At 50.6% G+C, this 26,533-nt stretch overlaps 1 protein-coding gene across 6 annotated transcripts in view; it reads right to left on the reverse strand.

Annotated features, from left to right (window-relative positions):
* CTIF (cap binding complex dependent translation initiation factor) overlaps positions 1–26,533 on the reverse strand; it is a 328,449-nt gene that overhangs the window by 136,711 nt on the left and 165,205 nt on the right. For all 6 annotated transcript variants that reach the window (XM_012440818.3, XM_012440816.3, XM_064379201.1 and 3 more), the window contains one exon: positions 17,627–17,703. In XM_012440818.3, the coding sequence (XP_012296241.1) occupies positions 17,627–17,703 (77 nt within the window). The remainder of the gene's footprint in view (positions 1–17,626; positions 17,704–26,533) is intronic.

Genomic DNA, 26,533 nt, shown 5'->3' on the forward strand with positions numbered 1-26,533 from the left:
AGGAGACACCAGCACTTGTCCTACTGCCTCCCAGGCCCTCTGTGGGGCTGCGGTGAGAAAGGCTCGGGGAGGCATCTGTATCTGTGTTGTTAATATCTGGATTATTTTCCCACCTAAGCAAGGAAGCCTTCTCTGTCAGTGACTGACAGATGCAAGGATTTCAATATGCTTCCAATTAAAGCCCAGCCTTTTATAATCATTGAGATTTATAGAGTTTAAGGGAAAATAATGATATGTGTGAGTGTGTGTGGTGGGGGCGGGGGAAGGTGGGTGTGTATCTTGGAAAGTTTCCTTTTCTCAGAACTATCTGCTAGACCCCCCTAGGTGACAGATAGTTCCAGGGGTGTTCCAAAGTTCTGGCAACAGATCTCCTGACTTCAAACCTTCCCCGGGGAGGAAGCATTTTCACTGATGCCCCACCATGGAGAGGAGCCATGGGCAGGGAGGATGGAAGCGCAGAGGGAGGACGGGATGAGGAGGGCATTCGTAGACAGGTTTGAAGTTGAATCAGAACACACAAAAACCCTCAACCCATTCAAAGCTATTGGTGAGTTTCACGAGGTCATTTAAAGTGGGGGGGAAAGCAAAGGTACAGGAAGGAACTCAAAACAGAGAAAGGTGGCTCCCGATGGTCCCCCCTCCTGACACTCTTGTTTAGTCCCTTGCCACATCACAGTTAGTCTGTGTGACCCACGGAATATGGCAGAAGGGATGGTATGTTGCTTTGAAACCAGGTTACAAAAGACCCAGCAGCTTCTCTCTCTCTCCTTCCTTCTCTCTCCCTCTCACTCTCCCCCTTCCCTCCTTCACAGGCCACTCACTGTCATGAGCACCCTACAGAGAGGCCCACATTGCAAGGAAATGAAACCTCCAGCCAACAGCCAGTGAGGAACCAAGGCCTGCCAGCAACCACATCCGTGAGCTGGGAAGTGGCTCTTCCAGTCCCATCTGAGTCAAGCCTCAGATGACTGCAATCCTGGCCAACAGCCTGACCACAGTCTCACGAGTGACCTTGAGCCAGAGCTCCCCAGCTATACTGCTTCTAGATGCTTGACCCTCATAAACCACGTGAGCAATCATAAGTTGGGGGAGTAACTTGTTACACAGCAAGAGATAACTAATACAGCTTTGGGTACTTGGAAGTGGGGTGCTGCCATAGTGAAACTCTGCAATGTGAGAGTGGCTTTGGAACTGGGCAGTGGGCAGGAGGCGGAAGGATTCTGGGGTGATTCTTAGTGAAAACCTCAAATGCCATAAAGAGACCACTGGTGGAAAAATGGACTTTGAGGATACTGGGGATGGGAGCTTTAAGGGAGGTGAGCAATATGTGACTGGGAATTGGAAGAAGGAGGGTTTTTATTACATAGCAGCAAAATGTTTAGTGAGATTGTCTCCTACAGATATGTGGAAAGTAGAAGACATAGCTAATGACTTGCATTATCTAAGGAAGAGATTTTTCACTACGGTGCTGCAGGGCTGCCTGGTTTCTTCTTGCTAGGCAGAATAAAATGTGAGAAGAGAGAGATGAGTTAAAAGAAGGTTGTTACAATTAAAAAAAAAAAATCCAGGACTTGCTGGTTTTGAAGAGTCCCAGACTGTCCAGATGGCAAATGATGCTAAAATTAGGAAATAACTTCTGTGTAAAGATCAAATCCAGGCACTCTCAGGAAAGCATGGTCCGAGGATGAGGTAGAGGGTGTGGCTCTGAAGGCTTTGTCAAGATCTTAGAAAGTGCAGAGGTGCTGCCTCAGAGTACTATTCAGTCAAAAAGTCCTGTAAAGATTTTAAGGGATGTTAAAGATCTCAGTCAAACAACAGAGCCTCTAAGAAGCTTAAGGGCATTGTCGCTCAGAAGCCCAGCAGAGAGAAGGGATGGTCTGGAGGAGATGTGTGGGTGGGCTTTTATTGGGTGGAATAGACTCAACAGGATCGCGGAAGACCCATAAAGTTTTTCAAAGAATTATTTCAGTGGAAACACTGACAACTCGGGCTGGGAGGAGAGAGAGAGTATAAAATAACAAGAAGCTCTTGGACCTCCCAAATTCTACCATCAGGAAGCTATCTGAGAAACACACAAGCTGCAAAGACATGCTACCTTTCATAGAAAAGGAAGGATGACTCAGAGGCAGAACCAAGGCCCCAGAGTATTCACTGGGCCTGTGACTTGACTGCAATCTCATGAGAGACCCTGAAGGCAGAGGGCGGATACAGTCATATGGAATAATTCCTGGACAGGAACAGAACTGAGTTGTAATCAAGAAACTTCCAATATCTGCCTGGCTGGATTTCAGAACTGCTATGGACCTGCTATGGATTTCAGAACTGCTATGGACCAGCAATGTCTATGCGCTTCTTGTTTTCCCACTTCTTGAGTAAGTGCATCTAAGGCTGTTACCCTATGCCTGTCCCACAATTGTATGTTGGCTGTGTGTGTGTGTGTGTGTGTGTGTGTGTGTGTGTGTGTGCAGGTAACTTGCCTCCTTAAATCTCAGGCCTACAGATCAAGAGGGAACTGCACTTGAGGTGCTGTACTGAAGGAGAGACACCCGAGAGCCTCATCTACATCTGAACATGATCTAGACGATGAGACTTTGTACTTGGAACTGATGCTATAATCAAATGAGATATTAGGAGGCTGAGTGTATTTTGCATGTGAGTCACTGGGAATGAGGGTGGGTTGTGGTAGCCAGCTCTAAGATTGTCCCCAGTGATCCCTACTTTATGGAATTTACATCTCTGTGAAGTCCCCTCCCACACTGTACCAAAGTTAGTCTGTGTGACCAACAGAATATGGTAGAAAATGGTTATGTCACTTCCAAGATTAGGTTACAAAGCACACTGCAGCTTCGATCTTGGTGTCTGTCTGTCTGCTTGTCTTCCTGTCTGTCTCTCTTGGATCATACTCCGGGACAAGTCAGCTGCTATGTCATGAACAGTCTTATGAAGAGGCCCACCTTGTGACCAACAACTAATGAGAAACTGGGAACTGCCAATCACCTTGTGAAAGAGGCAGTTCTCCAACTGCTTGGGCTTTCTCCAGCCCTACTCATGCCTTCAGTTGCCTACGCCCCTGGCTGACAGCTTGACTACACTCTCAAGGGTGACTCTGAGCCAGAACCACCCTGTTAAGCTGCTCCTGCACTCCTGACTCTTGGAAACTGTGACATAATAAATATTTGTTTTTTTTAAGCTCTAAGTTTTGGGGAAACTTGTTACACAGCAATAGATAACTAATACAAACATCCAAGCCAAGCTCCATTTCCAGCAAATTATCATTGGAAATGATGATTGGCAGAGTCCCTAAAGCAATCACACATACACACATACATAGCCATATCTATAAACATAAACCGAACATGTGTGATTCAAACACAAATACAGGCAATAAGTCCAAACACAAATACAGGCAATAATGCCCTTGATGTTTACCTCCTTTCTGAGCATCACCTCATTTGAACTGCACAACACTCTTACAAGGTGGATATCGTATGTTATAGACGAGAAACATGCCTCAAAGAGGTGAAGGGATGCCTTGAGGCTACACAGCTAGTAACAAGAGTCGAAAGAAGTCTAGACAACTCAGCACACTCAAAAGGCAACCTACACATTAGGCTGGATTGAGGGCCCTGCAGTGGCTCTTGTTATATGACCTCCAGGCAACAAAGTCAGAGGCTAAATGTGGGTTTGCCTCAAATGGGATAATCTTAGGCTTTTATGAGTGAAAAAATCTGCCTTCAAATAACATGACGTATACCTGCCCTCACCTTCCTCCCACACATGGGAGCTTCTCAGTGTGCCAGAAACTAGATCATTCTCTTAACTCTGGGTAATCACTGACGGTTCAAGTGAAAATGCAAAGCAACCTGCCCTGGGTTACTCATTAAGGCCAGATCAACCACTGACACCCCAGTTCACAAAATGGAATGCAGGAGCAGTCAATCTGGGGGCAAAAGGAGCGGTGTGAGAGTAGAGGGAGGTGAGAGATCCTTCTTATTCTCACCCTAAGGGGTGGGTAGGAAGGCGGAAGGTGGCTGTCTTTGATTGCTTGTAGAGTAAGGAAGCACAGTCAAAATATATCAGGGCTTTCTCCCAGAAAGGGCGCCGAGGCTCCCCTGCCATCCTGGGAGGGGCAGTGGGACCACAATTGAAACGGTGAGCCTTGGGAGGGAACTGGCCTTTGGGTGCTCTGCCTGAAGAGGTCCTGGTGATCACCGTTCCTACGCTACCCCTGACTGAGCACCGCCATCCTCCTGAATATCAGGGCACAGTCAGAATCCTGCCCTCTGCATGTCCCACCCCAGCCTCCACCCAGCCTCTTTGCACCGTGGCTATAGCTCACAACTCAAAGGCACCAGCCTTCCCGCTCAGGGTGACCAGGCTGAGCCATCTGCTCCCTGACACGCAGAGCCAACCTGGAACACGTGTTTGCTGCGGCCACACAGACCACCAGACCAAACATGCACACCACCCCAGATCGTATTTTCTCTTTCTAAAAACATTTCTCATCTTTGTTTCAGGTTCACACAGGTCTTTTCTTGAGTTCAATGTCAGTCCTGACAAGCAATAAGCCTGAAATTAGATCATTTGTCCACCAAATCCTCCCCTTGAAGCTGAAAGACAGAGTTCAAAGCCAACTCAAAGGCAGTCGTATTCCTGCAGGCAGGTGTCAATGCAGATAACGTGGGCCCCAGGCGGCCGCTGCTGTGCTGGGTTCCTCTATCCACCTGGAGAGGTGACTCAGGATCCCGGGGCTTGCCCTCTCGACATGAATGAATTTGTGTGCTGGATGCTCTCGGGCCCTCTGCCCTTCCGTAAGTCCCTCAGTGGTCGCACCTGCTTCAGGTGAGCTCCGGAGCTCACACACAGCAGGGAAAGCTCTCAGTCTATGCCAGGCTTGTCCCTGCTCAGCAGCTATAGGGAAGGTCAGGGAAGAGGATCAAGGGAGGATAAATGAATAGTAAGGGGTCAGGGAGTGGGAAGGAGTTGGGCAGAACCTGCAGAATCAGAGGAGGCCAGCAGGAATGAGAGGCAAGGGAGAGGGACCGAGGTACAGGGTCTGGTCAGTATTGGGGGCAGGACAGAGACAGGCCTGTTCAAGGAACAGCAAGAAGACTGGGGTCTGAAGACAGTGGGTGGGAGGGGAGGTGGGGACTGAGCTGAGGGCAGGTGGAGCAGGCTGTGTCTACAGGGAGCAGGGGGTCAGGTTTCGCAAACTGGTTGGGGATTCCAAAGGCCTATTTGAAAGGTTAGAAGCTGCTGGATAATGCCTTCCCACAAGCTGTTGGTGAGTCTGTGTCTACCTACAAGGGGGACCTAAATCCTAGTGCCCAGCCTGTTAGTCTCTGTCTGTCCAGGCCTACTTGGAAAGAATGGGCAACCCCATCCAGCCCACAAATTGAAATCCCTGCAGGTGCTTAGAGACATGGAGAAGGTGGCCCACGCTGCTGTCGCAGAGATGACCACACCAGGCACCCAGGGGACACCTGCATCTTCATTTCCCCCGTGGGTGCTAAGTACAGCATAGCCTCTGGGAACCTGAGGGCCTATCTTCTTGAGCTATTTTATTTCTGTTTGCTGGTGTCTTGTCTAATTGAGTCCCTGCATCGCTTCTGGAAACCAAGGCCTCCCAAAATATTCCAAACTGTAATAGAGGCCACCTTAGCTTCCCCAAAACACACGCATTGGAATAAATGGCTAAAATTAAATTACTGGGAAGACTCAGAAATAACTCTTGGAGCTCAGGGTAAATGCTGACCCAGGAGGAAGCCTCCTTGGTATTTTTAGAACCCGTGCCCCATCCTTCCTGGGGAACCTTGAGGAGTGGAAAGCGCCCTCATGCTCTAGGCTTGTCCACTTGAGAGTTGGGGCAGCTAACAGCTGGAGGAAGCTCTCCTCCAGCCAGGCTGCCTCCCCACCCCCGAGCTGTCTACCACTCAGGAACTCACAGCACCTTTCCTCTGGCTGCTCATTGAGTGGGGTCCCCACAATCTGGGAAATCCCTGGTCAGTTTTGAGGGCTTTTTTTTTGAGACGGAGTTTCACCCTTGTTACTCAAGCTGGAGTGCAATGGCATGATCTCGGCTCACCGCAACCTTCGCCTCCTGGGTTCAAGCAATTCTCCTGCCTCAGCCTCCAGAGTAGCTGGGACTACAGGCGTGCGCCACCATGCCCAGCTAATTTTTGTATTTTTTCAGTAGAGATGGGGTTTCACTATGTTGACCAAGATGGTCTTGATCTCTTGACCTCCTGATCCACCCGCCTCGGCCTCCCAAAGTGCTAGGATTATAGGCATGAGCCACCGTGCCCGGCAAGGGCTTCCTAAATATGTCTATTCATGAATCATCCAGACAAGGAACGGAATCTATGGGCAGGACTGACCTAGCGCAGGTGGGGAGAAGGCGAGAGGGTGGGCGGTCCTGTCTGAGGGGGTCTCATCTGAAATCTCACAATTCATTCATTCATTCATCCCTTTGAATTAGGCAGCAGCCCTCCCCCAGTGCCTTTGACAATGGCAGCCTCCTCACCCCAAAGAGGACCATGCTGTCTTTAGCTCCCTGTGCATGTGAGTTGATCAGCTGGTTAACAGTGGGAGTATGTAGGAGGCAGTGAGGGAGGGCCCTAGCAGAGGGAAGCTGAGTCTGCAGATGGGGAAGGAGGGGGTCTCAGAGCAGCAAGTTGTTAGGGCACAGGCCTGGAAGCCAGGCTGCTTGTGTCGCTTCACTTCTCTGGACAAGTGACTTTCCTCATCTGTAAACTGGAAATAAAAATAGCATCTCCTTCCTAAGGTCATTGGAAAGATTATATGAGCTAATGAACGGTGCCTGAACACAGTGAGTGCTCTGGAAGTGCTTGTGAATTGCTGAGTGACTTCCAGGCTTGGTGGAGGGTGGGCCAGGCTTACCTGGGAGTCTAGTAAAAACACCCTCAGAACCAGTGAGGTGCACAGCCCGCTACTCCAACGCGTATGGCCGGGTGCTCACACCTGTGAGCACTGATGAATACAGCTGGGTGCTTACACCTGTGAGCACCATGGACATGGCCAGGTGCTTAAATCTGTGATCACTGATAAGCATGGCTGGGTGATTACACCTGTGAGTCTCATGGTCCTGGGCAGCATACGATATCAAGAGGACGGACAGACTGGGTGCAGTGGCTCATGTCCTTAATCCCAGCACTTTGGGAGGCTGAGGTGAGAGGATTGCTTGAGGCCAGGGGTTCAAAACCAGCTTGGGCAACATGGCAAAACCCTGTCTCTATAAAATAAAAAATTCAGCCAAGTGTGGTGGCACATGCCTGTGGTCCCAGCTACTTGGGAGGCTGAGGTGGGAGGCTCACTGGAGCCCAGCTGGTCAAGGCTGCCTTGAGTTATAATTGTGCCACTGCACTCCAGTCTGGGCAACAGAGTGAGATCCTATATCAAACAAACCAACCAACAAGAAGAGGCACAGGGCCAGGAGTATGAGGCTCAGCCTAGTACGACTGGGTGCCAGGGCGCAGCGCAGATCTGGACTAGATCTGGGGGAGAAAAAATATACACAGTGGCAGCAGGCATGGCTGCCTTTCTAGAACCTTCTGGACAAGGCAAATGGGCTGAGCTAAAGATACATGGGACACTGGTTATTTGCACTGAAAGCCCTGACCAGCCTCTGACATGTCTTTCAGAAATGTCTTTCCTATCCTATGGTTAAGGAATGGAACATCCCTGAGATGTGTCCTTTTTCATCTTCACCCTTGCACTCTCTCTCATACATTTTAGAGCTGAAATAAGAGCCCCGTTTTATAGCTGAGAAACTATGGGCCCTCAAAGTGTAAGAAAATTGCTCTGGACCACACCACAAGGATGAAAATCCAGATGCCATGACTTCTGGTCCAGTGTTCTTTCCTTTCTGCACACTGTCCAGGGTGGCGGGTCCGAGGAGCGAGTGTCAGGACGGACAGGGGATGCACGCTCTCTGAGGCTGGACTTAGAGTTGGACACAGAGTCAGGACTTCTCTTGTATCTGCCATCATGTGGCATCTAATGGCATCTCTGTAGGCTGCACAACAATGTCCTTGGGGACATAAGAAGAATAGTTTGTCCAGGGCCCAAGATCCCCTGGCTGGTGAGAGATGATGGTCATGAAGCCAGTGAGCCTCGCCCTGGGCTTGGGCTGCCCACCAGACACACTGTCCCCAGGGAGGGCTGGGCTGGCTTGGTGCCAGAGGCCAGGATGCTTGGGGCTCCAGAGAGGAATGAAGCGTTGGGCATTAGTGTTTGTGAGCCAATCCTCAAATGCCTAGCATTTCAGAAGAGACTAGATCTCCAAGGAGGAGTAATGAAACCAGCTTGGGCGGCTGGTTCCTGGGGCATCCATTCTACGCCCCATCCTAGACACAGACCCTGGGGAAATGGGATTTATCTCTCCAGGGCCAGTTTCCCAGGGAGGAGCCCTCCTGCCCTCCAGGAAACTAGACATGTGCCCCATCTCCTCTTCAGTCACCTTTCTTGTCACTGGGTCTCTCTTCTTTGCTATTTAGGGCTTAAGGGGTCTGAAGGAATTCTAATTGCTTGGGAAAAGGGGATTAGCATGGTTGAGAAAGAGCAGTACTCCGCTCTCCAACTGCAGGCACAGAACTAGGGAATGCTCTCTGCCTGGTGGGCACAGGGGATCCCAGGGCTCTGCCGAAATGAGCTGCAGGTCACCTCTTTCCTTACCTGTTTGGCCCCCACGTGGATGTGGGTCCCAATGGGAGAGGGCCCCCAGAGCCTTGTATTCCCATGAAGTGTGATGCGGGGAGGAAGTCCTGAGCTTGAGGACTGGGGGAAGGTACATCCCTCATGGGTGAGTCGTGGTCCAGCCTCAACGGGGCCACTCTCTGCAGCTTGTTCTGCCCAGGAGTGCGCCCTGAGGCAACTGCATTGTGCAAAGGATTATTGGAACTATTATGATTTGCACAAAGCATGGGGTTTTCTCTGGGCATATCAGGGGCTCCATTTCAATCACACATGGACCTGGACATCTGGCTTGAAGAAATGAGCTGCTCTTCTTTTCGAGAGAGAGCCTGCTTGGGGGTGGGCGTGAGGGAGGAGGAGAAGGATCCTAAAAATAATTCTTATCTGACTCATTTTGCTTAGAATCTGACAGGGCTGCCTGCCAGGTGGGGGTTTGCCTGTCCCATTTTCTTATCTATCTTTAGCAGGGACTTAATGAGGGCAATTTCCTTGCTGGGATGGAAAGACAAACGTGGGCAATGTGATCATAGATCTGTCTCGCGGTCCCTGGGCTCCGGATGACAGGATGGCAATGACAGTCACTGCAGGGCCGAGCTGTCTGTGAGGGCCTCAGCAACAGTGGCATCCCAGGATGGTGCAAATGAAGCAATGACCGACCGGCTCAGTCAAATCACGCAGGACGATGACCATTGGAAGAAGTGTCCTCCAGGCCCCATCTCACCGCTAGCAATGCTACCACTGCACATGAGCAAGATAAATCACTCAGACCTAAGATCCTGTTGCTTCCCACATACTTTTTTATCTTCAGCATCTCTCTACCCTGTTATAAAGAGCAAGTACAGTCGCTTCTTGTTATTTATGGTAGTTGCATTCCATAAAGTTGCTGCAAATACTGAATTAGTGAACACTGAGCTATTACTCCTAGGGGAAATGCGGGGTTAGCTTCCTGCAAGCCTCTGGTCACAACATTTTCACCACTGGATCAATACAGAACCTCGTTTTGTGTGCGTTTCTGTTTAAAGACACCTTATTTAATACATATCATTGATTTATTAACTGAACTCATGGCTGACAGCACTATAACTCATGCCTGCATGATGCTTATCTAACACACACATTTTCTCTGGAAGGCACATCACAGCCTTCTTGTGCTTAAGAACAGTGGACGGCACTTCAGCACTATGTTTAGGGGCCATTTAAAATAGCAAACTCACCAAGGAAAAGCACAAAAATTTGAAAAACATGGCAGTAAACAGAGCCACGAGAAGGGTGCTTGCTTATAGCATGAGAGCTGAAACAAGGAGGCAGAGTGCTCCTTTGGCCTCCACTGGGACCCTGCAGGTCAGGCAACTCAAATTTTTCACTGCTCTGCGCGTGTCAATGAATGGCTGCAAAAACACCATGCGTATTGCGTGTGGTGTTACAAATAGGTTTTAGCAAGTAGGCGAATGTGCAAATACGAATCAATGAGTAATGAGGACAGACTGCACTTCCAAAAGAGCTAACAACTCATGTGAATGAGCTGATGGATAGACACAGGACTCCGACTAGGTTAATTACTCATCAGTTTCTGGTGGGCAAGGTCTGGGGGCCCTGGTCATTTTTGTAGGATGAGGGATGCTATGACTGGTAGAGTGATCTGAGGTGCTAAAAGATAGCAGCTGTGACTGAAAGAGAGGGGTGTCGGGAGGCACTCGGTATCCCCCAGAGCCCTTGCCCATGAGCCCACATGTGAAAAGGAATGCGGGGCCTCCTGTAATCAGGGATGACCATCAAAGCCTAGGACAGAGAAGTCACAGCAGTGTCAAGGATTGGGGATAAAAATATTAAAGACGTTTCTAGAAGTATATTTTTGTGTTGAGAGTGAGAAGCCCGAGGGACACATGAGGCCACTGATGGGGCAGATGGCATAAAATTAAGAGGTGGCTAAAAGAAAGTAGATCTCCCCAACTCCAAGTTTGTCTTCCGCAAGAGAACAGGTACTGGTCCAGAAAAGGCAGCCATAGCTGTGGCATCTGTTGGACGCCGAGGGCCTGGAAGAGATCTTGAAGAGCAGTGGGTGCTCTGAGTGCTCAGCTCCATGCCCGGGGAATGGGGCAATATTGATATTGATTGGAGTAACAGAAATCTTTACATGAGGTCATAAATGGCCTCTGACCATGTCTGAGGAATCCTGGAGAACAGATGTAAGGGTTAATTTCACGTCAACCTGACTGGGCTAGGGGGTGCCCACATAGCTGGCAAGACATTATTTCTAGGTTTGTCTATGAGGATGTTTTGAGTCAGTAGATGACTGAGTAGAGATTGCTCTCCCAGTGTGGATGGGCACCATCCAGTCCTCCAAGTGCCCAAACAGAACAAAAGGCAGAGGACGGTGACTTCACTCCTTCTTCTTGAGAATCTTCTGCGATCTTCTGCCCCTGGACATCTCATGCTGTAACACACAGTATGCTTACAGTCACACTGTGAACCTCATACCACATGCTTCTGCTTCTTGGCCTTGGGACATGGGTTGATTACACTACTGGCTTTCCTGGTTCTCTAGCCTGCCGCAGATGGCAGACTGTGGGACTTCTTGGCCTCCCTAATCTGATGAGCCAATTCCTATGATAAATTACTCTATCTTCCTCTCAATATATCCTATTGGTTCTATTTCTCTGGAAAACTCTGTCTAATGCAACACAAGTGTTAGAGACTGTAGCTAGGTATACACAGTCTAATTTTCAAAACTTGGAAAAATATAGATATCATTACTCCAAGAGAGATTCCCAAACAGGTGGTTTGGAAGAAAAAAGGTGACCACTAATAGCTAGCATAGGTTCACACAGTCCAAGTCCTGGCCAGACCAAATCTATGTCCTTTTTTGAAACAGTTACTAGCCTGACACATTTAAGGAGCCCTGCAAACATCAAGGTTGAAGAGGTAGCTGGGTACGGTGGCTTGTGCCTATAATTCCAGCTACTTGGAAGGTTGAGGTGAGAGGATCGCTTGAGGCCATAAGACCAGTCTGGGCAACATAGCAAAACTCCATCTCTACCAATCAATCAGTCAATAAAAATAAAATTAGCCAGGTGTGGTGGTGGGTGCCCATAGTCCCTAGAACTACTCAGGAGGCTGAGGCAGGAGGATTGCCTGAGGCAAGGAGTTTAAGGCTGTAATGAGCTATTATTGCACTACTGTACTCCAGCCTGGGTGACAGAGCAAGACCCTGTTGCTAAAAAAAAGAAAAAGTTTGAAGGGATGTTTCAGGCAAGGGGCTTGCCACATCACTTCATCCTGGGACCTGCCCTATTATTAAAAAAAAATTTTTTTTAATTGAGATATAATTCACATATTACAAAATTCATCCCTTTAAAGTATATAATTGAGTCGTTTTTAGCCTCTTCACAAAGTTCCATACCCATCACCACTAATTCCAAATGTCTGGTTTATTTTTATCAATGACTTAGATGATGTTACAGAGAGCTTGCAAAACCCAATCTGATGACTGACACCGAGGGTCTGGGTTCGTGTTGGCAGAGGAAGAGAGGGTAGGACAAAATTCTTCACTGGTTCTACATTTAGAGGACACCAAGCCACAGTCACGGTCAATCACAGGGCAGAGGCAGCAAGCGCTGCTGTAGGCTGTGGCCACCCAGCAATGTCCAGCATGTGGCCCACTCCGCACGCCAGGTGGACGGCTCACTCCCCTGCCTCTCGCCCTGCGGAGCCATCTGACACTAGCTGGGCTGGCTAAGGTGTTTTTTCTTCTTCCTTTCAATCTGCTTTGCACATGGAGTGAATTAACCGTTCTGAGACCTCACTTAATGAAACAAATTAATTTGGAGAATGGCTCTCATGTCCCGGCCGCACAGGCACGGCGCGATGGACCGCTAATGCCTCCATTAGCCACCGCCTCTGATGGTTAAGAGGCTGGGCTGCGGAGCCTGCAGGGTCTACTGACATTGCTGACAGTGGAGCGGGGTCATCTGGAGCTGGCAGCCTCCGACGGGCTTTTCCCTTCTATGTAGTTCAGTTAGTGGCTGCTGTGAGCACCACCCACCTGGATCTGTTTCTAGGGAGCCACGTGGGGGCGACTTCTGGGGACGTGGGGAATCCCTGGCTCCAATGCCCACTTAGCTGTAGAAGAGCATTTAGAGGACACTGAGCCACAGTCACAGTCAGTCGCAGGACAGAGGCAGCAAGTGCTGCTTCTCTCATCCCTACACCCTCCCATCTCCCAAATTCTCCTGGAAGTCTCACTAGTAGTTCAAGCCCCACCTCCTCCAGGAAGCATTCCGGAGCATCTCCCAGGATGGCAGCTTTCTCTAAGCCTCCTCCCTGTTAACACGTGAATGCCTGACAGTCACGCACAGTGTACTGGTTGCTTCTGGAGTGAAGGCGCCATTGTGCAAGCTACAGCTCAGGCCCTTGAGAGCAGGGGCCACACCCTGTACTTCTAGTGTTTTCCAGAGCACAGCATATGGCACAGGATACAGCCCAACCAATCCCAGTAGGAGAACTGAATAGTGTTTCACTGTGGTATCTGCCATGATACGCTGCTTAGATCCCCTTCAGGAACAGAGCACTGCCTCGCCGCTGCTGGAAGTGCTGTGTAGACAGCCCTCGGCTGCCAGCCCCCAGGGTGAAGAGCGCTGCCCAGCCTAAGGTCACGCCCCCTTCCGCAGGCAGTCTCCACCTGATGACCACAGACAGGGGGGTATCAAGGCCTGCCCCTTTACTCCATCTTGGGACAGCTCTGAAAGAGTCACCCCAACTTCAGAACCCTCCCTACAGGTTCACAGCTCTCTAAGACTGCACTGCAGCCCAACCTCTCTGCTGGCCATGTATGCTCCCTTGATCTTCTACCAGTATTGATCCCAAGGGCATTCTTTGAAAAGTGTGTGCTGATCATCACCGTCCCAGAGCCTGCTTCCCAGGGAACTCAGGCTACAACATCCATTCATCGCCTTAATTTGTTCATCTCTTAAATGCAGCCAGGGTGCAGCGTGGAGAGAAAATATCCTCCCCAGAGGTGAGGGACCTCACTCAGGGTAAACTCTGGCAGTGCGCCAGGTCTCCGGCCCTCTAGGGAGTTTGCTCCTCTGGTCTGCAGGCTCCTCTGGGCAAAAAGCTTTGAGGAGAGAGGGATGAGCCTCAGCAACTCCCCTTCCAAGCAATAGGTCTCCAACTTGCGTGGGGCCAGAGCATGGGAAGGCATGCTGCTCTTTGAGGAACACATGGAACACTCGTTTAGTACATTTATGTCACAAAATGCATAATTTTGTCTGAAATCAGCAAATGTCTTTTATTAGCTTTCAAAAACAAACAAGTGGTTACCAGTTGTTCAAATGCAAGAACATTCTTAAGGAGGAAACCTTTGAACTGTCCATGAGCTTAATTTTTTTTTCCTGCAAAATGGAAAAAAGACAACCACAACTCCCTGGGCTCAGCGCATGGCATCAGGAGCAGTCTGCAGGTGACCACTCAGGAGTGGCCTCCTTCCCTGTCAGCCCAGGCTCTGCCCCCTCTGACAGTGGGGGCAGGGCTTTAACAGTGGATCCAGGGGAAGGGACAGTTGATTCTGGGGCCCTGCCCCTGAAGAGAATGATGAGCAAGGCTTTCTGGGTGTGCTGCCTCACTCACAGGACAAAAGCCCCATCCTCACTGCAGACACCTGTGTTCCACATGTACCCTGAAAGCCTTCCTGAGCAGCTAGGACCCCCTCTGACCTGCAGAGTGGGCTAGGACTAAGACCTTGTTTCTAGGTGCTTTATAAGAATTAGCTCCTTTCAACTTCCTGACTAGTGAACTCATTTCATAGAAGAAGGGACAGAGCTTTCAAGAAGTGACGTAATTGGCAAGATCATAATGTAAGTGAGTAGAGGAGGTAGGATTCCCATCCAGCTGCTAATTCCAGGGCATGTCCCTTAACTGCTATGCAATTCAGCTTGCTAACAGCCTCAGACGTAAACAAGTGGAAAATAAAAGCAGTAAGGCACACAAAAACCCTGAGTGCGCAGCTGGAACTGGGATAGGACACAGACTTCAATGAAGACTAGGATTCCAGGTCCCAGTCTGAACATCCCTGCTCCAGGCTGTGGGAAACCGCACAACCCCAGCTTCAGCAACATGCCCGTGCTGCCTGGAGTCTGCAGCTATTGGACCCCAACTCCAGCTACTCTGCAGGAAAACGGAAAGCCGCACGCTCCTGTAGCCATTGCTAGGAGAACCACCGAGCCACCAGGGGGATACAGCTGGCCCCTTCCCTTCACGGTCAGGGGGAGATCAGAGGCATGGCACAGATGCTGGCTGTGCCCTTTGGCCACCAAATCTGATTCTGGTCACTTCTCCCTTTGCCACCATGTGTGCCCAGGAAATGCAAACCCCTCCCAGTGCAGTTTAAGCCCAGAATATTAGGAAGGTGAACCTACTGCACACAAGTATGGACTTCCAAGGTCAGATACGCAGGTATGACACTTAGCAAGGCCACTACTATGTATGGGTCATTAGCTGGGACGGTTAGGGGATGACCTGATAATATTCTGCAGCTGCTTTTTGAGTGTCAGAATCCCATGATTTCCCACAACGGACTCAGGAGATCCCCTACTTTGAGACAATAAGGTCCTTAAACTCTATGGCTGCCTGCTCCTCTCCTGAAAGTTTCCATCGCCTGGGGACTCCATGACAGCTCCAGGCTGTGAGTGAGTAACGGATTTTACCGCATCCAGAAGGGGAATTAGAGTGGGGTGCCCTGCCCACCGAGCACATGCCCCGTCCCCAGGCATGGCTGCTGCCTGACTTGCACAGTCTTGCCCCAAACGGTCAAGATGTTTGCTCTGTCCAGCTGAAAACTCTGTTCTTCCATCCAAGCTGACTTCCTCTAGCCTGGGTCCCTGTGGACATGGAGGCAGCTGCCTCTCATCCCTCCGTATAAATCTTTCATGAGTTTCACGGCACAGTGTTCCTTCCCTCCAGCCTCCTGTTCCCTGGCCCCAGCCCTCCAGTGCTCCTCACAGGACATACTTTCCACCCCTTTAATCATCTTTATTGCCTCACTTTGGACCCTGGCCCGTCCACATCCTTTGGGAGGTGTGCTGACCTAACCCGGGCATTGGTGGATGTGGCTCGGCGGAAGCTTGGCTTCCCAGCCCTTGCATGCCACGCTTCTCTTCCTACATCCCTGGCTCATGCTGCTGCTTTCCAGAGGTCTGCCATTGTCCAGGGTCTTCCTGCTGAGTGAGGCGACCTGGCCCAGAAATGGACATGTGGGCTGATTTGGATGCTGGGCGGCAGCCTGCCATTGCCTAGGCCTGGAGAGGTGGGGCAGAGGGTGACATCTCAGGAAGCTCGGGGACTCTCCACACCCCCCAGACACACATTCTGGGTCTTCCCTGCCACCAGGGCCAGGGGCAGAGGACATAAAGCCTCTGCTCTCCCTGACACCTCCCAGGCCCCTGTGAACCCCATTCCTCCTTGAGGGGTGCTCCCTTCTTCCCTCTACCAGGAACCCAGAAACCAGGAATTTGCCTCTGTGATGCTGCAAGGTAAAAAGGCAGCACACACAATGCAATGAACTGTACTCTGCTCTGGTCAAGGCAGGAACAGGCTGGGTCCACCTCTCCCTGCTCAGTGTCCCTTTCGATGCCTGGTGCTTCTACAGAATGTGTCTGGTGGTTCTGATTCCTAAGTCAAGACACTGCCCTCTTCCCAAGCTACTTGTACATTTGCCATCTCTGTGAATGTGTGCAGACCTACTTAACCCACCAGTGTATGACAAGGCAGTCTGGGCACCCAGTCCTACATCCACCCCAGGAGTTGCAATCACCAGCTAATAATCGATACTCAGAGCCTGCAGGCAGAGGGAAGGATCAGAGACCCCGGTCTCAGTCTGAGGAGGGTAGCCAGCATGTGCACAGGAGCTCCTAGTGTTCTGAGCCAGGCATGTCCACTGGCTGTTTCTTGGCTGAGAACATTCTCTGTTCATTAAAGGTAAAACCACAAGCCATCATTATCTAAGAATACACTCCCTATAGAGGAACACCTCATTTTAATTCCTCAGGCATAAGCCTTTTTGTTCATTCTTTTTTTGGTATTTCCATCCAGAAATAATTTATGCACGTTCAAGCAAAAAATACACTCTAACTCCCCCTTTTGCATAAATGGCCGCACATAAGAAACATAGCTCTACACCTGAATTTTTCACTTTAAATACATCTTGAAGACCTCCCCTGATATGGAAGCCTTTTTGAAAATAAATGCACATGTTCCCAGGATGCTCAATTTCGGCTGCATGCTCCTATCCAGGGCTACCGCATTGCACCTTTCCTGACCCCCCTGTCGCCTAAGACTCTGAGCTCCACAGGAGATCCTGGTTTCTGCCTTAAATTAAGTGGGTTACCCCAGGAATTTGGGAGCAGTAGCATGTGCCATGGCTGATCTGTGTGTTGTGCATGGCAGCAGAGCCAGCACGCAGGAGGGACAACTCCCAATGACCAGAAAGGAGGAAAGCAGATACCCTTGCACTTGCGAGCTCCAGGAGCCTCCTGGAGGCCATGACTCAAAACACACAGCCAGCTAGGTCCCGTTTTTTGAGGGCCACTATTGTTGCTTTGAGGTCAGTGGAAAGAGCATTTTTCCTCCTGAACTGCAAAGCCTGGGCACTGCCTGGCCCCCAGGAAGAGGCAGTGGTGACGGCACATTCTCAGCCAAACTCCCGAAGGGAGCCAATCCCTAGACCAACAAAAGAGGTGGAGCCGCCACTCTGCCCATGGGGGAAATCCCCAACTAGTCACCAACCCATGACGCCACCAACTCCATCTCATCGGGGTCAGCTGGTGACTGGCAAAAGCAAAATGCAGGCCAAAGCCAACGTCGCTACAGATGGCAGACGCAGGAAAGGAAAACCCAAAGCTCAAGATGAAGTCTCTCCTACCTTCGATCATTTCTCCTCCTGCGGAACAGCTTCTTGGTGTGCGCGATCTCCACTTCATGGGGCATCGGGTGGTAGCCCTGTGTTGTGGGGGGAGGAAAGGGGATCATGAATAACTTCTGAAAGAGAGCAAAGCACCTCTGGGACTGCAGTAACTACAGCAGCATCTAAGACAGAAAGACATCAAGAGTTTGGAGAGACTAGACTCTGACTGCCAAATCCGGACTGGAAAAGGAAAAACAGTAGAGTCAATAGACTTCCTACCGGGCAATGATGCTGGAATGACAGAATCAACAGTAGGGACAACGAGGACCTTAGAATCCATCATGTTCAAGTTCTTGAATTACAGATGAGACATTTGAATCTGGAAAGATGAACGCGCTGGTTCAAGGTTTTGCAGAGAATGAGCAACAGAGCTGGGGCCAGGTTCTGCAGCTCATGGGCTGTACGTCCCAGGGCAAGTTACTTCTCTGAGCACAGGTTCCATAACAAAATGGGAATGTTAACCTGCCTCTCTGGGCTGTTGAGAGGACCAAGGAGGGGAAGCCTGAAAACCCTAAGCCCTGTGCAGAGGAAATTTGTCTCCTAAACCTAGTCTGGATACGCTCAGTAAAATAATAATCATTATTATTATTATTGGAGACAGGGTCTTGTTCCACCCAGGCTGGAGTGATGTGGTGAAAATAAGGCTTACTGCAGCCTTGACCTCCTGGGCTCAAGCAATCCTCCTGCCTTAGCCTCCTGTGTAGCCAGTATCACAGGCATGCATCACCACACCTGGCTAATTTTTTGATTTTTTGCAGAGATGGGGTCTTGCTTTATTGCCCAGGCTCCTTTTTCAACTTTAAAGGAGGAACCAGGGAAAATTCTAAGGCTGGTCTTTCATGTATTGTCATCATGACAGCAACCATTTATACATCTACATCAAGGTTGGAGAGAGACCCTCTACTTGTAACCCAGGGCTGATCCTGCAAATGCAGGACCACAGGCAGAGCTACTTGCACAAGCTGGGCTGATGGCCACCTCTGTTCTTACCACCTCTTCCCATCCCTCCTCCAACAGAAAAGTGCGTTCTGGTGTGGACATGGCAGAGAGCACCACCATGCACTATCATTCCTTTATGAGTAGCCTGGAGTGTAGTAGGGGGTACCTAGGTCTGGAGTCTAGTGGGAGGGAGTTGTCTGGCTTGGACCTGGGACACCTGGGTACAAGCCTGGATGCAGAGCCCACAGCCTGAGTGTGACCCCCACCCACCTGCAGGGACCTGGGCAGGCGCTGGATGAGGGGAAGCCAAAGGGTCCAGGCTGCTGGAAAGTGGTCAGAGGGGGTCCATTTGGGCCCACCCTCCACCTTACAGGCAGGGAGCCCAAGGCCCAGAGCAGTCACGCAGTGAGTTAGAAATTGCAGTCCTGTGGGCTGCAGCCCTGGCCCCTGTTGTGGGGCACGTGCAGCCCTCTGGATTCAGGCTCCATAAAGGAACTCCAACTGTTCTGCCTTCACAGGGCTCAGTCCCCAAGCACGTGGGGAAAACTGACCACCGTGGCTGTGATGGGACTAGCCAGTTTTGGGGAGCTTCCCACAGGGGTAGTGGGAGGACAGCAGACTCAGGAGGACACGGGGACCTTGGAGTTATGGCCACTTGGCCTGGACTGGATTGAGTACAGGGAGGGAACGACACATTTCAAACTTTAATAACAATCCTTTCCTCTCACCCCCTGTCTCTCTTGCCTCCAACAATCTAGCCAAGAAAGCATGAATGAATCCGGGCTCCAGGCAGCCACAATGGGCCTCTGGGGCCTTAGGATGTGCTTTGTTTAATGGTTTTCTCAAAGGATATTATTTGTTTTCTTTAATACAAAACACAAATAAGGAAAAACACCAAGTCTTCCCCTCTCGTTTCCCCTCTCCCACCCTGACTAGGCTCCAGGCTGGCCCTCTTCCCTCCTTCCCTCCCTCCCTGCCTCTCTGGGTCACCTCAGGAACACGCTGGGTGTGCCCCAAGTAGACAATGGACAGGAAGCCGAGGCTCCCCCCTGAGAGGCGGCTGCGGCCTGGACTGCGACCTCAGACGTGAGGCTGGGCAGAGGGAACGGGCCATAGCATCTGGTATAACATGAGCCCTGGGGGTGCCAGTCTCTTTGGTCTGGGCCTCCAGCCCTGGGCTCTAACCCACCTCCTGGCCTCCTTATCTGCATACAGACAGCAGCCATGGGGAGCTAACCCTGTCCCAAGACTCAGTGTGGCTCGATGGGGCATGCCGGGCCACTCAGGGCTTCTCATGAAGGCACTGCTTCACTGTGTCCACCTATCCATCCATCCTAGAACAACTCACATACATGTAGTGTATGTGTATAAACCATACACATATATCTATTATATGCATATAAACCATATATGTAGTATATGTGGATAAACCATGACAGTGGTTAGAGGCCTGGGCTCTAGAGCTAGGCTGAATGCCAAATCCTGGCTCTTCCTCTTGACAGGTGTGTGACTTTAAGTAATGACCTCTATGTGCCTCAGTTTCCATATCTGCAAAATGGAGATAATAGCATCAGGCTGCTAGAATCCTTGTGAGGGTTAAATGAGTTCAGAAACATGTAAAGGACATAGGCGAATGTCTGGTACACAGTAAGCCTCAATAAGTATCCTTAGTGCCATCATCACTGCCATCGATGCCATCTTCATCATTGTCATCATCATCTTAATCTTTCCTGTGGTCCTGACACTCTGCTCAGGGCTGAGTGTGCCCGGACAAACAAGGCAGTACAGGTACCTGTCCTCATGAAGCCCCCAGCCTTGGAACAGGGGCCAGCAGAAGGTGATTTGCAGGGAGGGAGGGCATGGGAAGCTCAGGCCATGGAAGGAAGAGAGAATCTGCACAGCACCTGGTGGTCTAGAGTGCTCTGCTGGGGGAGGATGGAGAAGCTCTATTGTATGTTCTTTTCGGCCTGAGGCTGGCAGACCGTATTGAGGCCAAAAATCAGTGGAACAAAGTGGCAGAGGTGACAGAACAAAGCCTTGTACCCTCTGAGGTCCTCCCTCTCCAGGAATACTCCAGGACTGGTCCTACCTGCAAGGTCACCTGGAGCCTCAGCCCCTATGTGGCATCTAGGTGAATAAATGAATAACCTCGCTGCCTTCCCTGGGGCCTTTTCCATAGAATTGTTGGCACCAGAACCTCCTCCTGCAAGCAATGGGGGGCACTGTGTTGACACATGCTCCACTGAGAACCCCTCAAAATCAGCCACCTTGTTCTTCAAACTCAAGATGGTAGCTAGTACCAAGAGATACATTCAACTCAGGGTGCTTCCTACTCTCCCCCCAAAACAAGAGCACTTGGGTGTTAACAGGAGGCAAGTGTGAGGCCAGCAGAAGAAAGGAGACAGTCTGTACTGAGCCACATACCTATCACCAGATGTGCAGCCTGCCTAGGTTGACAGAGCTTCGTTAAAGTTGTTGGTGAGAGGTAAAGCAATATGTGAGTGGTCTTGGCAACATTGTTCATAAGAGCCAAAACATGGCAACAACCCAATGCCCATCCACTGATGACTGGATAAACAAATTGTGGTTACATCTATCCAATGGAATATTATATGGCCATCAAGAGGAAGGAAGTTCTGAGCCATGCTACAACACGAATGAACCTTGAAAACATCATGTTCGGAAAAAGAAGCTAGTCACGAAAGACCACCTAGTGTATGATTTCAGTTTTTAAGAAATGTCCAGAAGAGGCATATCTGCAGAGATGGAAAGTAGATTAGTGATTGTCAGGGGCTGGGAAGAGGGAGAATGAGGAATGACTGCTAATGGATGCTGGGTTTCTTTTGGGGTGATACCAACACTCCAGAATTAGATAGTAGTGATGGTTGCACAACCTTGTGAATTCACTAAAAACCACTGAGTTGTATACTATGAAAGGGTGAATATCATGGAATGTAAGTTATATCTCAATTAAAAAGGTTAAAAATATCTGGGGGCAGTATATTCCAGGTAGAGGGAATGGCAAGTGTCCAGAGGAAGACAAAAAGGAGAAGGAGGAAGAGGAGAAAAAGGAGGAGGAAGAAAGAAAGAAAGAAGAAGAAAAGGGAAAGAAGGAAAAGAAGAGGAGGAGGAGGAGAAGGCAAAGGAGGAAGGGAAGAGAAGATCCATCAAAATAAAAAGCACCCCCCACCATTTACTCTCAAGGAAACAGCTGCCCTAAAACATTAACTGTTAAGACAGGGCTGGAGCAGGTGGCATGTCCCAGGCAAGGGGCACCCAATGACAAGAAGAACCAATATGTTCCTGAAATCTGGAAAAAAAGTAGACGTTGTTGCTTCTGGTGGCCTGGTCAGGGGAGCTGGTATTCTGGCTTCAGACCAGAGACCCCTCCTTGCTTTTTAGAAAGGATAGATCCCTTGAGTGGTAAATGGGAAATGTATCTTTTAAAAGCACATACAGTGGCCTTTGCTTTAATTCTTTGCTCAACAAATCCTTCTACTCTGTGCTTTGAAAGGGCCCCATGTAGATATCAGTCCAGGTATGAGTGCCCCTCCACCCCCGTGCACTCCCCACATGAGGGAGCCAGCCCTTGGGTTTCGCAGCTGGCTTTCGGCATGTCTGGTCTACCTGAGTCAGATGTGCCTCCGTGGCATGGCTGGATACCCACTGGGCCCTGCCTACCTTCCCCCAACCTCTCTGCATGAGAACCACTCTCCCCTGAGCCCCGAGACCTGGCTGCAGTTCTCCGGCTGTCTAACATCTGACCACTTCCGGTAACTAAATGGGCCTGAGAGACAAGTAGATTATATAAACCAAGCCTCTCCAGGGAGGGAGGGAAGCTAATACTCCTTCCACATGCAGCGCCGGCAGATACACGTGGAACACACACGCGCACACACTCCTGTCCTGAGGTCAACGCTTGTGTAAGACACGCATGGAGGGGCAGCATGCTATTGCTGTGGCTGCAAAAACATGTTATGTAAAATCAGCCCATTCCACAGCAGGCTGAGGCCGGTATCTCACAACCCAGTGTGGTGGGTATTTCCGAGGGATTAAGGGCAGGCCCGGCAGAGCTCTGGCCCCAGAATGTGAGCCCCAGAGAGTTAATAATCCTAGGCTGGAGTGCAAGGGCCTTGCCCTGCGATGACAGCCATAAAAAAGTAATAACTCTTGAGTCTGGGGGTGAGGGGAGGGGGACGGAGGGCAAAACAAACAGTGAGCAGAAAGCACGTGTGCCGGGTGGCTCAGTGACCAGCTGACACTGTGATAGGAGTGACACGCCTCCCGTAGGCAACAGGCTCCCAGCCGCCCACCGTCCATGCCTCCATCCCCCATCCCTCTATGCACCTACCATCTCATACATATTGTTGTTTCAGGCACTGTAGATACAGTACTGAAACAGACAGGCAAGATGCTTGTTCTTACAGAGCACACATTCTAGTGAAAGGAGAGACAATAACGTATATCATATGATAAAGGATTATGTTTTGCTATGGAGCAAAACACCACAGGGCAAGGGCATGAGGGATGCAGGGGTAGAGGGGGTCAGGGAAGACCTCTCTGTTCAGGCGACACTGGACATCCATCTATCTACCCATGCTCCATCCATCCACCCTTGCTTCTCTCAATCAACAAATGCAGAAGGCCGCCACGCCACCATGCATCAGATGCAGAGTATCAGGAGAATAAGACCCTGTCCCAGGCCTAGGGGAGCTCAAGGGAACACAGACAAGGAAGCTGATATGTGCCATGTGCCATAGTTGAAATTGAACGGGTGCCTCTGGCAGCCCAGAGGAAGGACCCGGAACTTCTTGGGAGAAGGGTGAGGGAAGGCTCTGCCAAGGGGGTGATAGTTGAGTGGACCCCTAAGGCGTTGGACAGGGGCCCAAGTGAGGAGAAGAGGGGATGCCACAACCTCAACCCGCAGGCCAATGGGCTGCAGCATCACCATGGCCTGAGAGCGGGGAGATGGGCTGGGCCCCTGGGTGCAGATGATGCCCTGGCGTTCTGAGGGCCGGTGCCTGTGCTCCTGACCACAGTGCCTGGTGTGACCCCATCTGTAGAGTCCTCCTTAGCCTCTGTAGGAGGTAGAACTGTGTTCCCCAAAAAGACTGGTTGGAGTCCTAACTCCCGCATACCTCTGAATGTGCCTTTATATGCAATTAGGGTCTTTGCAGATAGAATGAAGTTATGATAAAGTAAGTCCTATGGGATTTGGTTGGGCCCTAAAGCCAACGATGGGTGTCCTTATAGGAAGAAGGAAATGTGGACATAGAGAGATGGAGGAGACACACAGGGAAGAAGGCCACGTGAAGATGGAGGTAGTGTTTGCAGTAAGGCAGACAAGCCCAGGAGCGCCAAGGATTGCTGGCAGCGAGGGAAGCTGGGAAGAAGTGTGGAAGCCTCCTCCCCTAGGGCCTTGGAAGAAAGAGCGTGGCCCGGCCAATGCATCTAGCCTGTGAGAAGATGCACTGCTGTTGCCATCAGCAATGGGTCGGGGTGTGGATGTCCCCGTTCCCCACCCTCCCTGAAGAACGAACCTGCTTCCCTGGAGACCAAAGTGGAGCTACCAGTTGTCCAGCACAGCCCGTTACCTTCAGAGGCTGAAAAAAGCTCTTGTCTCTATCACTGCCTGCCAGGTACGGTGGCCAGCATGCACTTAGGGGCCTCTGGTGTAAAAGCTGTTTGTCTCTAGCCAGTCCTCACGTGAGGCTGGGATGTGTCCACCCTGAGAGCCCCATGCCTCTCTCCCATGCTTCCTCCTTCTGCAGCCAAGGGTCCTCTGGGTGATGACATGGGTTGAAGCGTGGTCTCCAAGTTCTTACGCTGAAATCTTAACCCCCAGTTCCGGGGGTTATGACCTGATTAGGAAAGAGGCTACTGCAGATGTCATTGAGTCAGGATGAGGACACACTGGAGTGAGCACGTGAGGCCCAGGCTGATGAGACTGATGTCTTTGTGAAAAGAAGGCCACGTGAGGACTGGGGGGATGCTGCAAGAAGCTGAGGGGCTACTGGAAGCTGGAAAGGAGTGACGGTCCCTCCTTGGCACCTTAGAGCAAGTGTGGCCCTGCCAACACCTGGATGTTGGAATTCTGCCTCCAGAACAGTGGGACAAGAGTTTCAGTTCTAAGCCACCCAGTTTGTGGTCCTTTGTTATGGTGGCCCCAGGAAACTAACCCAGGTGGAGTGGTGGGCAAAATCACCCAGGCTGGAAAGGGCTATTTTTCTGAGTATATTTCCTTTGCCAAAATTTGAATTTGAGTTTGATCTGAATTTGTATATGTTGAATGTTCACCAGGTAATTCCACTGTATTTCCAGCCCATGTTTATGGAAGATGAAGAGAAGGCTTAGTGAGGTCAAAGAAGTTGCCCACAGTGGCCCAGTGAGTTAGCAGGAAGCCTGTGCTTCCAGCTCGGAGGCACAGGGTCCCAATGGCAATGTCACATGGCCTACAGTACCAGGGCAGAGATGGGAGGCCAACCTCCGGGAGCATCAGAGAGCTCTCTCCGGCCCTACCACAGACCCTGCGGTGCTCAGCCATGCACCCCAAGCCTCCAGAAGTGACGGGGAGGGGCCAAGAGCAAGTCCCTCCCTGCGCAGCCTCATTTCCGTACTCAGAGACAGGCAGTCCCCCCCAGTAAGCACTATGCTTCCCCCCAGGCCCAGCGGTGGGAGAGCTGGTGTTCGCCAGGCACTGGTTCAGATGGTTTCTTGTGTCTGCCTGGCATGCCCTTGCTGTGACCCCAGAGATGACCCTAGCCACAGCCCTTTTGGCAGGCTCACCTGTTCACCTCCCTTCCGCTCTCCAGAAAGGGGTATTCATAGCCACCAAGCTACCCTGTCCTTCATTCCACAGGCTGGGAGGTGGTGGGGCATGGGGTCCCCTGGCTTCTACCCCTGCCCCAGTGAGGTTTCAAAATGCCCCACAGAGCTCAATTCCATTGCACGTGAACCCAATGTCCACTTAACCTTTAAGGAAAATCTTCCTGACAGTCTCATGATCTTTGACCTCTGACCCCTGACCACAAACCTAGGTCCGATAGAAATCATCCAAGCCTAACTAACTCTAGGTCTATTATCTTTCTGTCTCACATACAGCAACTTTTTGAAAAATAAGAAAGCATCATACAGACACAAGAAAGTCTTCCTCCTGCTGAGTTAAAAACAACTACACTAAATGATGCCTTTGCGAGGAAATGGTGCAGCATGCAGTGGTGGGGATCCTAGCCCCGGCCAGGGAAGGGAGGGAGGTCTTAGGCAGGAGGTGGCCACACCAGGCTTCTCAGCAGGCACACCCTGCAGCTCCGACCCTTCTCCCTCCCAGCTGACCACCTGTCTGCCCCTGGATATCCACTCTACCCTGGCCTCTTGGAAACTACAGTCCCCCTCCTCTTCTTCACAAGCTTCCATGTTGGTTACACTAGGTTTCTGTCACTCCCTGGGCACACCCAGAGAGCAGGAGCCCCATGGAGGTAGGGCAGATCCTCAGGCCAAGTCCAGACCCTGCCAGCTCAGGACTCTGCAGACTCCCACCATCTCCAGCCCCAACCTGGGGACACAGCCCAAGGGATGAACACTACAAAGGAACCACAGCACTTGGTTAAAGGACCATAAAAATCCCAAGCACAGCTCCTCTGAGATCAGCTTGTCTTACCAGCAGAGGCTTCCTCCTGCTGGGGGTCATGGTTTTTCATGTTTTTTCTTTTTTTTTTCTAAGAAGTTATCCTACCAAGGTCTCCCTCCACGTGGGCAGGATGTGTGGGTCACGTCCAAGCAGAAATAAATAGGTAATGTTTCTAAAATTCCTGGAATCGCTAAGCTGCACAGCTATTCAGAGAAGCTGACCTGTTTCAGAAAGAAAAGTGGGGGGAGAGTGGGCAAGCTCACCCATGTTTAAATTTGTGGTTTTCTAACTTTTCTTTT

The sequence above is a fragment of the Aotus nancymaae genome, unplaced genomic scaffold (genome assembly GCF_030222135.1).
Source record: "Aotus nancymaae isolate 86718 unplaced genomic scaffold, 86718_ANA_hifiasm-v0.15.2.pri h1tg000020l, whole genome shotgun sequence".
NCBI classification, from domain to species: Eukaryota; Metazoa; Chordata; class Mammalia; order Primates; family Aotidae; genus Aotus; species Aotus nancymaae.